The following is an 11,736-nucleotide window of genomic DNA, read 5'->3' on the forward strand; positions in this document are numbered from 1 at the left end:
TTGCTCGTGGACGAGCACTGCCCTGTGTTTCTCTCCCCCTCCCCACCTTAGTCTCTCTGCCTCCGTCTCCCTCCACTCGCTCACCCTCATGCCGCTTCTCCCCTGCAGACCGCTCGGGCCTGCTGTGTGTGGACAAGATCGAGAAGAGTCAGGAGGCGTACCTGCTGGCGTTCGAGCACTACGTCAACCACCGCAAACACAACATTCCGCACTTCTGGCCCAAGCTGCTGATGAAGGTGACTGACCTCCGCATGATCGGGGCCTGCCACGCCAGCCGCTTCCTCCACATGAAAGTCGAGTGCCCCACCGAACTGTTCCCCCCACTCTTCCTCGAGGTCTTTGAGGATCAGGAAGTCTAAAGCCTCAGGCGGCCAGAGGGTGTGCGGAGCTGGTGGGGAGGAGCCTGGAGAGAAGGGGCAGAGCTGGGGGCTGAGGGAGGCCCCCCACCCCTCTTCTCTCCTTCCTCTCGTCCTCGGATAGATTCAGCTCCCCCACACACCCCTGCACTGCCCGTCCCTCCTCAGAACCTCCAGCCCTGGGACAGGGCAAACACATGAACTTGCTATGAAAAGGACAGTGTGGGAGGCTGGGGGACCGTGTCCTGCAGTTCGCAGGACCCCATCCTCTACGAAGGTAGGGGAAGGGAGGGAGACCTAAGAGGGGACAAGCCATCTTGACCGTAGGGGATGGAGGAATGTGGGGTGGGGGGAAGATGCCCTCAACTCAGCCCCTACACACACACACACACACACACACACGAGAGAGCCCCCCTGCCCAGTTCCTTGACCGAAGTTCCCCCTCCAGGCTAAGAGCCTCTCTGCTCCCCCAGATGCCTGGGTGCAAAGAAAGGCTTGGCTTGGCTCCTCCCCCCCTGGAGGTTAAAAATTAGTCATTCTAACTGCACTTTGGAAACCAGGCAAGGGGAGAAGATAAATGAAGAAAAACTAGACAGAGAGAAAAAGAAAAAAAAAGAGTGAGCGACTGAGAGAGAGAGAGAGATGATATTAAGTTATTAACCGAGGCTGGCCCCCTACCACCCCTAAGCACTTTGAGAGCTGCCCCTCCTCCCCCCAAATCAGAGAGAACTGCCCCCCATACCAGGTCCCCGAGGGTAGGGCTGCCGATCAGAGCTGTGAGTTAACACAACAGGGTCCTGGCCATCCCTCCTTGCCTTGCCCCTCCCTCTGTGCCCCTTCGGCACCCCCCCCCCGCCCAGTGCTCCCTCTGCTCTCTGCCACTCGTGCCCGCTGAGTTCCATCTACCTCTCACGCTGGATGCCAGCTGGCCCCTCACCAGCCTGCCCCGCTGCCCACACAGCTCCCCTCTCAAGTGCCCAGCCCCAGGGGCCTCTCCCTGCCCCCCCACTCCTTCCACACCTTGGCACCCACACAGGAAAAACTGTGGCTCCAACTTCTGCCCTCCTCACATCTGCAGTATTAGCTACAATCCAGATGCTGCTGCGCTGGGGGAGGGGGCGGGGGGGCGGTATGCGTGAGCTTCTCCCAGAGTCTCCACCCCCTTAGGACCCTGTCCCCCTCTGTCTTCTGGGCTCTCTCTAACCTCTGCCCTCTTCCCCACTCCCACTCAATGCACTAACCCAGATTCGGGGCAGGCAGGCACCAGAATGGGGGTGCCTAGACAAATGGCACTTAGTTGGGGCCCCAGGGGCGGGGGCGGTTGGTGCTCCTTTTTTCTTTGAAGCTCTTTAGGCCAGCCGCCCCTCTGCCCCTAGGACCCCTTTCCCCTCTTCTTTTCTCTAATTCAGGGACTTTGGCTTGAGCCACCTCCCACCCTCCTGGTGAGGAGTGCTCTGTTGGTCTGCACTTGGGTGAGCTGCCCTCCTCCCCTTCCTACTGGCTACTGCCCGCTGCCCACTCCACAGGGGAGAGAGGGAGGGAGGAGGTAGCCCTCCCATGGGTGGGGGGAGGAGGGTGGGGAGGGACAGAGCAGACCAGAGGGCCCTGGGCTCAGGGCTGCTTGTCGGCAGGGATGGATGGGTGGACCTAGATGCCCCCGGAAGCCATGGGGAATGGGGCAGGGGCAGGGGGAGGGGTGCCAGGGCTTCCTGCGCTTTGCACTATAGGGGCAAAAATGTCTTAAGCTGTGGGGAACCTGCCATCCCACCCTGACCCTCAGCCTGCCACAGCCCCCTACACACACACACACACGCACGCACGCACGCACGCACGGGAAGGCAATGCTATGCTGCCCAACAGGGCATGTCCTTCCCCCACTGTCCAGGTGTTCTGACGGGGGTGGAGGGCCTGGAAGAACATCTGCGGTCTCCTGTGCATGTGCCTGCCCTGCCCCCCTTGGGCTCGTGGGCTGCCCTTGCTGTCTTTGTCTGTCTCTATCCTCTCTCTCTCCTGGGGTACTGATTCCTGTATTACTCCAGTCCCATGGGTAAGCCCTCTCGTACCCTCCTTTGGGGGTGCACCACCCCTGGGGGCCCAGTGGAATTCCTGACCTGTCTGCTGTCTCCCCCACCCTTCCATCCCCACCTCAGCTCCCCCCCGCCCCCCCGCCCCATCCCCATTCTCAGCCATGGACATGGTGGAGAAAAGGCCTTGAAGGGGCTTGGCCTCTTACAGGCACTTGGGAATCCCTCCCCCCTCCCCTCCCCCAATCATATGAGCTGTGATCCCCTACTCCTCCCCCCATCTCTGACCCCTCCCCCCCCACTTTAGGTGATGGGGGGTGTGTGTGTGCGTTTCTCTGCGTGAATGTGTGAGCAAGTACACGTGGTGGGGCAGGGGCCGGGGGACTCAGGAGCACCACGCACCTGCTCTAGAGAGGCAGCTGTCCCAGTCCCTGCTTTGGAAGTGGGGGACAGGGCCCTCTCCTGGGGGCCATTGGTGCTAATGTGGGGGATGGCCTTGACGTGGGTGCTTAGCATGCCTCTCCCAGTATTGGCCCGGGGCACTAGGGCAGGCGGGGCGGGGCAGCAGGTGCAGTATTGGTGGGAGGAGGGACTGCTGGGAAGGGGCCAGGCCAGGACAAGGGGGTGCCAGAGCCATGACCACTCCCCCGTGCCCGCCACCCCGCCTCTCCATCTCAGTGTCCCCCCCATCACTCAGAACACACATACCTCATCCAGCCTCCTCCCTGCTCAGCCTTGGGGAGGGTGGGGGTGGAGGAGCCCCTACCCCTTCCCCTGGTGGCGGGTCTACAGGGCTGGGAGAGGGCAGGGCGTGTGACACAGACACCGTCCATAAGGGGGACAGTAATTCCTGCCCCAGGAACTCCTGGGTGGGGGGAGGGGGCACTTCCCTGGAGGCGCTACTGAATGTATGAGAAGCTGGTGCTGGGGTGGGGGGAGGGGGGTCGTGGCCAGAAACAGGGAAGGAGGTAGGTCCCCTTTCCCCAGGGAGGGGGGAGGGGGGCCGGTAGGGGTGACTTGGGGGGCTCCTACTCCTGCCCCACGTTGACAATCAGTATGTCTGTTACGTGCGATTTTTCACCCCGTTGTGTTTTGGGTCAGGATTTTAAAGAAAGATATTTTTATGGTAATTGTTGCTCGTCTATTTTACTATATATTTATGTAATAAATATATGATGAAAATAACCCCCTTGGGCACCCCCTTAGACTTGTGTGCTGTTTCCCTGTATCCTCCCATCTGCTGGCAGAGTACCCACCCCACCAACTGACCAGATGGAGAGGTGTGCCCCAGGCTTGGCAATATTTCCACCCAGCCCCCCAAACGAGCACACACCACAGAAGCCAGCTCAGCTGTGAACTATTGGATTTGAGACAGGAATAGAACAAATCGGGGGGCTAGAGAATAAGGTGGGGGGGAGGGAAGAGTGATTTAAATAGGGGAGGCCGGGAGGGAGGGTCAGTGATGGGGGGGGAAGGGAGGCAGTTATTTACAAGAAGGCTCGGGGGGACCAGAGGCTCATCTTGGAATATTTTATAACAATATAAATAAGATTCTGGTTTGCTTTTCCTTTTCGTCTCGTAAAGGAGAGAGAAGTGCAGAGTTCGATTCTGTACAAGGGGGCAGCGGCAGAAGGCCGGCCGGGCGGGTCACTGGGCGTCCACCCGGAAGGACAGCAGCTTCTCGGAATGCATGTTGTTCAGGGTCCGCAGGTCCGGCAGCTTGAGCAGCAGCTTGGTGAAGCGGGAAGTCTCCGAGGGCCGGTTCTTCAGCACCAGAGCCCGAAGAGCCCGCAGCAGCGTCTCCTGGAGCTGCTCCACCGAAGCGGAATTCTCCATGCCCGAGCGGTCTGTGGGGAAGACGACAGCAGTGAGGCAGGCTCCCTGAGCTCCTCTGAGGAGGAACCGGAGGAGGTCTCCGAGGAGGTCCCCGAGGAGGTCCCCGAGGAGGAGGAGGAGGACGCGGCCGCTGCCGGCACCGCTGCTGGTGCACCCTCTCCCTGACGCCCCTCAGAGGGCCCACGGGGGGGGGGAGAAGGAGGAGGAAGGGAATGCAACTCCTCCCCCCAGGCCTCTGCCCCGAGAGCAGGAGGTGGCTGAAAGCTGGGAGCGCAGGCTCAGCGGGGCTGGTCACCTCCCAGGCCACGAGGCCACTCTCCTTCCCTGAACGGGCCAAACGCATCCAGGCTCCCTTGCTTTTTGCTCTGTAGTTCCCTCTGCCCGGGATGCCCTTCCCCCTCTCTGCCTGGCAATATCTTACTTGTCCTGTGAGGCCCCACTCAAGTGTCACCTCTTTCCCCAGCTCCCCCAGGCAGAAATAGTTGTCTGTGCTTCCAAAGCCCTTGGTTCATGCTTCTACTGTGACACTGATCTCACTGTTTTATAATTAGTCGGGCATGAGTCTGTCTCCCCAGCTAGACTGTGTCTGAATCATGTCTGTATCCCCAGTGCCCGGTGCAGGGCCTGGCATAGAGTAGGTACTCCATAAAAGGTGTGTTGAATTGAACTGCGTCCGCCTCCTCCCCCGGGGTCAGGCTCAGGCGAGAGCTTGACCTACCTGCAGAGACAAGCACCACCGCGGTGAAGAGGCCCAGCTCCTCCTCGGTAAGCGCCAGGGAGTTGAGCTTCTCGCTGAAGTCAAACATGGCATTGAGCAGGTCCCCCATGCCCATGGCTCCGAGTTCCTGCAGGCTGTAGGTGGTGCGGCTCAGGAACATCACTGTCTGGTCCTTCACGTTGAACAGCGATGCAAAGCGCACCATCAACACCTAAGCGGGGGGTGGGGGGGACAAGGACTGTCATCCTCGGGTGGGGTGGGGGGCGCACTTGCCCAATTGCCCCTGAAGTTTTCCAGAGGGTTTAACTGGTGCTGCCTTAGGTTTCTCAGGAAAGAGTGGGGGTAGTTTCTGAATGGGCAGTGGGGCGGGGAGTCGTAGCTTTGTCACTCCCCGTGACCTTGGGCAAGGTCACAAAAGTTCACCCAAGTGAATTTGCTCATGCCTGGAAGGGGGCAGCAATGTGCCCGAAGATGTTATTTTAAGGTAACGGGATGTGATTAGACCCCAGCTGAGATGACAGGAGACCCAGCCATCCCAAAACAGGATAGTGAGGGATTCTGCCCCCTCCTTCAGCAGTCAGAGTCTGCCAGGACAGAGATACCAGGGTTCCAAAGCCTTTCAGAGCCCCTGCCTATCCCAGACACCAAGTCGTTCCACCGGATCCTTCCCAAGGTCAAGAGCAGGGAGCACAAAGGGTCACTCACCTCAAAGGTGCCAGCCTTAAGCAACGTGACCTGGTCGTGCTGAGAAAGATCACAGAAGCCAGGGATGTGCTTGGCAAACTCTACCACCTCCCGCACAGCGGGTGTGAAGCTCATGGAGAAATCCTCCCAGATCTCTTGCACGGTTCTTCCACTGCGTCCGTGTGGGTACATGTTCATGGGACATGCCTGGAGAAGGAAGGGGTTTGGGGAAGGGAATATCAACCAGGGCTGGCTCAGATGGGTTCCCCCAGCAGGGCTGGACCCCAGCTTCTGCCTGGGTTAGGGGCTGTGGCCCCGGAGGATGGCTCTTTTAGGTAAAGTAGCAATCAGGTGCCAAGGTGGAGATCAGGGATTCGCAGGCAGAGCCCTTACTGCAGGGCTGAGCATCCTCCCCTAGCAAGAGGATATTCCTGCATTAGCATCCAGGCACACTCAGCTGCCTTCTGCTAAATCCAGTCTCCCAGGCCCCCTGCCCACCTCACCCCCAGTGCCCTCACCAGCAGAACGTTCTTGGAGTTGCCCTGCCGTGGACTGTTGGCAGGTGCTTCGCCTTCTGGGGCTGGGTACCCGTGGGTGGGGCAGAGACGGTGCCCGTTGCTGTTAGGTTGCTGGCAGCTGTGGTGGGCAGGGCCAGGGGGCCAGGCGGGAGGGTAGGAGGAGGAAGCCTGGCGTAAACCATTCAGGGCCTCGTTATGACGCTGGGCAGCCATGACGTTGTCGTTGGGGACAGGAGGGCAGCCCTGACTCTCCCAGCAGTGTGGCGTGGTGGCCGGAGGGCTGCCAGATGCATGGTTGGCATTGAAGTTGCCAGGTGAGGTGCCCAGCTTGTCATGGGCATAGGTGAAGATTTCTCGGTGGGCCCGGGCCACCTGGGATATCACATCCTCCACCGTGGGCTCAGGACTTGGGGATCGGGGAGGCGTCAGCTGTTGTGGGAATTGGGAGAAGCCCACCAAAGATGAGGGGGCTGGAGCGGGAGGTGGTGAGGGGCCCATGGGGCCTGGGGCTGGGTGCTGGGCGGGCGAGGTTTCCAACGGGCACTGGCTGCTCAACTGGTTGTTGGCCAGGTTCATGGCGCTCTGCATCTCGGCAAGCATCCGCTGCTTCTCTCGTTTGGGGATGCGCCCAAAGCGCACAGCTGTGACAGGATGAGAGCAGCGTCAGGAAGTTCTCATACACACTCACGTGCTTCTCTTCCTTCCTCCTGAAAGGGCAAGGCCCTCAAGGCTTGGGGTTCCACATCAAAACCAGAACCAGGGCCACGCCCACTGAGGGGGGTTTTCCAAGTAGGGAAGGAGCTAATAGGAAAGAAGTGTGTTTACCCGAGAGGATGAAAGATGGGCATCCCCGACGCAAAGGAGCCTCAGGGTATGACGTGTCTTTGTTGGGACATTTTAAAGGGAGGGATTAACTCACGAACTTTGGGTCGGGGGGCGTGCTGGGGATGCTTGTGGGGCAACGGTGCCACCTTACCATCTCGAGACATGCCCACGGAGAGACACTTCTTGAAGCGACACTGCTGGCAGCGATTGCGATTGATGCGGACAATGGAGCAATTTTCGTTTTTCAGACACCTTTTGTACTGGATGTTCTGCTGGATGCTCCGACGGAAAAAGCCCTGGAAGGACAGGGGGCAGCTAGTGAGCATCTCTGTCCAGGCCAGGCCTGCGTGTCCGGAGGGGTGAGGTCCTGTGCCTCCGCCCTTACCCCCACCCTGCCTCACCTTGCAGCCTTCACAGGCATGCACACCATAGTGGAAGCCCGAGGCTACATCCCCGCACACTTTACACAGGAGCACCATGCCATTCAGCTCTGTGGGAAGAGAGAGGCAGCGGGTGAGCAGGAGGGCTGTCTGAGCAGCCAGAGATGGGCTGGACAGTGCTTGGTGCAACTCTAGGAGAAATCCCTGAGGCCGAGGAAGGCCCCACGAATAACAGTGTCACGGGAACGCCAAGTCCCAACCTAGGCCTGGCCGCTTTTCCCCAGATCAGCTGGAAATTTACGCACTGGTGATGTTGCTGGTGCTCTTGCTGGGGGACACTCGGCTGCTATCTTCCAGGGCCACTTGTAGACCCCCTGGGGGGCTCCCATTATAGAAGGAGGAGGAGGACGATGATGAGGAAGATGAAGAAGGGGAGCCATCATCACTTAAGCTGGGTGGAATGCTCCCAAAGGAGCGAGCTGGGTCCTGGGTGAGGGAGCCCGTGGGTGACGGTGGGAAGTAGGCAGGGCAGCCTTGAGTCAGGGACTGGAAGCTGCCATTTGAGCTGTCGCTGTAGAGAGACTCAGGGCTGGTGCGGCTTGGGGAGGAGCCGCTGGAGCCAATGTAGGTGATGACACCACCTGGCAGGAGAACACAAGGGAAGGGGGTGTCAGCCGCCACATATCTTTGGTCCCAGGGCACCACTCTGCTCATCCCCCCCAAACACTGCTCGATGCTCAGAAGTTAACCATGTGGAACCCTGAATCTTGGGAGTCCCAGGAAGAGCAGCAGTGAGCAACTCCCCAACTCATACCAGACATGACATGGCCAACCAACACCCCAAGACCCTTTGCAGGGCACATTCAGCTTCTGCCTTGGGTGTGAGGTGCCTCCCTAGAGGCAGGATCTCTGCAGGCATCTCACATATGTACCCCCCACACCCCTGCCCCGGATGCCTTCCCTGGGAATACGGACTGCAGCTAATGATTGAGTTGTCAGTGGCAGACCTGAGGATGGGATGAGCCTTTGAGACCCATTCAGAATGCCCAGTTTCTCCTACCCCCCCCAAAAAATATCCAACTGCCAATGTTAACACTAAGACCATTCCAGGGATGAGACTATGGAGGGCCAGCTAGCCAACACTGAGGAGAGTAGAGGTCTTAACAAGAGTAAGCCAATCACATTCCCCCAAAACTGGAAGACATGTTCTCCCAAGATACTGAAGGTACTGAACCTGCCCAGGCTGGTTCCCCTGGCCTCCAAGAGCAAGAGTCAGAGCAGATTCTCCCTCCAAGTCCAGGAAAGACTTAGCAGTGCACATTGCAGGAGGTGGACACGAAAAAAAAAATTGTCCAGCCTAAGGCTTTGGAAATTCCCTTCTAGATCTCTCAGCCTGGTGACAACGACCTTGGCTCTCTAGCCATTCAGGGACTTCGGCCCTCTGGTTACATTTCCAACCACATGGCTGTGTTCCCATGGTATTAGGAGGAGAAAAGGTGACCTGCCTGCCACACCTTTGCCAAGCACCTAGCTTGGCCTGCCACAGGCGGGGTGGGAGAAAGGAGGATCCTAGGACACGTGTGAGCCGACACAAGCCAAGTCACCGTGTATCCAGAGGCACCTGTCTTGCTCACCCACTGACACACACTGAGCTGGGCAGGGCAACCTTAAAATAGCTCAAGGTTGGTCAGGGTGAACCCAGTTCCCAGTAAAATAGTTGCACAACAGATCAGCTCCTACAGTTTTAGGGTTCAGGTGGAAGGGGAAATGGGATATTATTTGGTGGTAAATGAACCTGACCTAATTCCCCCCTCCCTCAAAAGGGAGTAAGACCTTCATCCAAAGATAATCAGAACCTGGAAGTGAGGGGCATGCCCAAAAGAGTCTAGTTCTAGATTTAGATCTATCACAACCAACTTGATTTGTGACCTAGAGGAAATTAACTCCCCTCCCTGGGTGTCAGTTTTCCTTTCTGTAAAGAGAAAAAAAAAGGTGAAAGCTTATGATTCTGGGATGTAGCTGTTCTGGGGAAGTCCTTCGTGACAAACTGCTGCTTGCTTGGTGGGGGTGGGGAGTAAGACAGTGTTTGCAGGACTAAGGAAACAGATGCTCCAGGAACAGAAAGAATTTGGAATGTGGCGAAACTGAGTCTAAAGGCAGTAAAGTAAAGTGAATAAAAAAGAAAAGAACGAGGAGAAGGGTGGCTAGATGTGAGGTACCATTGAGGAGTGTAAACATGAGGCCACGAGAGGTCACGGATGGCTCTATCTTACCCTGCTTCAGTGACGGGGAGAAGGGGGGGCCCCAGGCAGGCGGACAGGAAAAGGAGGCAGGCGGGGGCGGTGAGTCAGCCCGGCTTCACCCAGATCTTGGCGGGGCGGGGCGGGAGCCGGGGCCCTCAGCCGGCCTCACGTCCCCACTCCACGTGTGCCTCCTGCACGTGGCTCCCCAACGAGGAACCCCGGAACTCGAGGCCCCGCCCTCTCCAGCTTCCCGTCAATCGGGAGCAGCAGCCCCGCCCCCGTCCCGCCCCTCCCGAGCCTCCGGGTCCTGGGCTGGGCCCCAAACGCCAGCCGGGCCGGGGCAACTGAGGGGAGGAGAGAAGGGAACACGCGTTGCCGGGGCGACCCGGGGGGGCGGAGCTCATTATGTAACGGGGCCGGAAGGGAACGACCAATGGGGTGGCGGCCACGGCTTCTGCTGAATGAAAACAAACGCAGCACGTGGGCCCGACTCCGCAGCCATGTGAGCCCTCCGGGCCTCCCGGTCGCTCTGGGTGTCCTCCCTGGGGCAGGGCACCACTCTGCTGGCTCCTCAAGTGCCGCTCCCTGCTGTCACTGAGGATTCCCCAGTGAGATCCGACCCATTCCCCCCAGTCCCTCCCGCCTGGAGCCCCTATCGCCCCACTGCTTCTCAGGTTCCCTTGAGCTTGCAGGAACAAGGGGGAGGAGGAAGAGAGGAAGGAGAGGGGTCCTCTTTTCGAGAAAGCCAGGCATGCCACAGCTGCAGCGAGGGGGGAGGGGGAGGTAGGGGCGTTTGGGGCTCTGCTCCAAAGCTCCCAGTCCCTCAAAACTGCATCTTACCACCCGTACCCGCTCTCCATTACCTCTTGCCCGGAATCCGAGTCTTTCAGGCTAAAAGGAGCTTTGGGACTCTGAGAGGTGGTGGTGGGGCGCTTCCGGGCGCATTCCCAGGACGAACAACTCGCTCTTGAAATCCCAGCCTATGGTCCCCATTATGCTAGCAAATTCCCGGGCCGAGGGAGTCCCCAGTCCCTTACAAAGTTCCTCTTGTTCTAAGGCATATATGGAAGTGAGGAGACAGTGACAAATAACGCTGATAGTAAAGGAACCCCGGTACCTGTGTTATTGTTGGAGTCGAGGGTCGTCATGTCTTCACCGGCTGAGAGCGGTCATTCAAACTGGACCTTGACACAGACTGGAGGTTGCAATTGCCGCTGTCGCCCCCTGGGCAGTGACTGAGGGCGGGGAATGGACCCCGCGGATCACAACCAGGATCCGAGGCACCCTGCAGCAAGGTCTCGGGGTGGCCGGACTGCAGCCCTGCAGAAGGGTAGGACGCAGAGGCAACGGAGGTCTGCTTTGCATGGGAAGAGCAGAGTGTGGGGGAGGGGGGAATCAGCCTGCTGTAGTTCTGGCTGGAAGGTAGCAAGGAGAGTCGGGTCTCTGCAGTGCACGGGGTGCCACTGCCTGACGGCTTCACAACGCTGCCGGGTAGCGAATCTGGAGCTCCCGGTGCAAAGGTCCCAGAGGGAGCGAGGATGCAGTCAGGAATTAAGTAGGTGATGGGCAGAAAGGGGGCACCCAGGCGCAAAGAAGCGAGACGTGTGCCCTGCTACGCTCCTTCGGCAGCAATATTTCACTCTGCCAATCTCAGCCGCCTTTTGCCCCAGCCTTTTTCCCTGGGACAGAGGGCTCTGCGCAGGCGCCAGCAACCCAGGGTTCCCGGGCCGCACGCGGCACTGGAGCAGGTACCATGTGATCCCAGGGAGCGCCTCGTGCCCCAGTGACACACTTTTCCAGCAGCAGGCACGTTGAGCTCCGTGCGCCTGCGTAACGCTAAGCCTGTCGGGATTTGTAGTCCACTGGCAAAGTGGGCGGACTGCGTTTATTTCCCCCTTTCTGCCTTGCAAAAGCCTTGCTGGGGCCGGGGAGGAGCTAAGAGCCGAACGGGGTGGGGTGCACTGAAAAGTCAGGGTGGCGTGTTTGGAAAGCCTGTATGGCAGAGGCATGTGAATTCCTGGGGAGGGACTGGCCAGCTTGGCTGCTCCCTGGGAGATCAAAGCTAACAGACTCTTTCTGCAAACCTTGCAAACGTGAGGGCTTCACGTGATTGCAGCACTGACCTCGCCTTGAGGTTCCGGGTGACACAGGG

General features: G+C 58.9%; 2 protein-coding genes across 2 annotated transcripts in view; one reads left to right on the forward strand and one right to left on the reverse strand.

The window, feature by feature from the left end:
• Positions 1-3,565, forward strand: part of THRA (thyroid hormone receptor alpha) — a 23,000-nt gene extending 19,435 nt beyond the window's left edge. Inside the window, exon 9 of the mRNA XM_027624717.2 lies at positions 109-3,565. Coding sequence (XP_027480518.1) covers positions 109-359 — 251 coding nt within the window. The 3' untranslated portion in view covers positions 360-3,565. The remainder of the gene's footprint in view (positions 1-108) is intronic.
• NR1D1 (nuclear receptor subfamily 1 group D member 1) lies at positions 3,499-11,340 on the reverse strand. Its single transcript, XM_027624716.1, has 8 exons — positions 10,702-11,340; positions 7,647-7,982; positions 7,363-7,451; positions 7,113-7,257; positions 6,137-6,777; positions 5,640-5,825; positions 4,935-5,145; positions 3,499-4,227 (listed from the first exon to the last, which is right to left on the reverse strand). The coding sequence occupies exons 1-8, from the start codon at positions 10,730-10,732 to the stop codon at positions 4,028-4,030; spliced, it is 1,839 nt and encodes a 612-aa protein (XP_027480517.1). The 5' UTR covers positions 10,733-11,340; the 3' UTR covers positions 3,499-4,027.
• Between the last annotated feature and the right edge of the window lie 396 nt (positions 11,341-11,736).

The sequence above is a fragment of the Zalophus californianus genome, chromosome 16 (genome assembly GCF_009762305.2).
Source record: "Zalophus californianus isolate mZalCal1 chromosome 16, mZalCal1.pri.v2, whole genome shotgun sequence".
In the NCBI taxonomy this organism is placed as follows: domain Eukaryota; kingdom Metazoa; phylum Chordata; class Mammalia; order Carnivora; family Otariidae; genus Zalophus; species Zalophus californianus.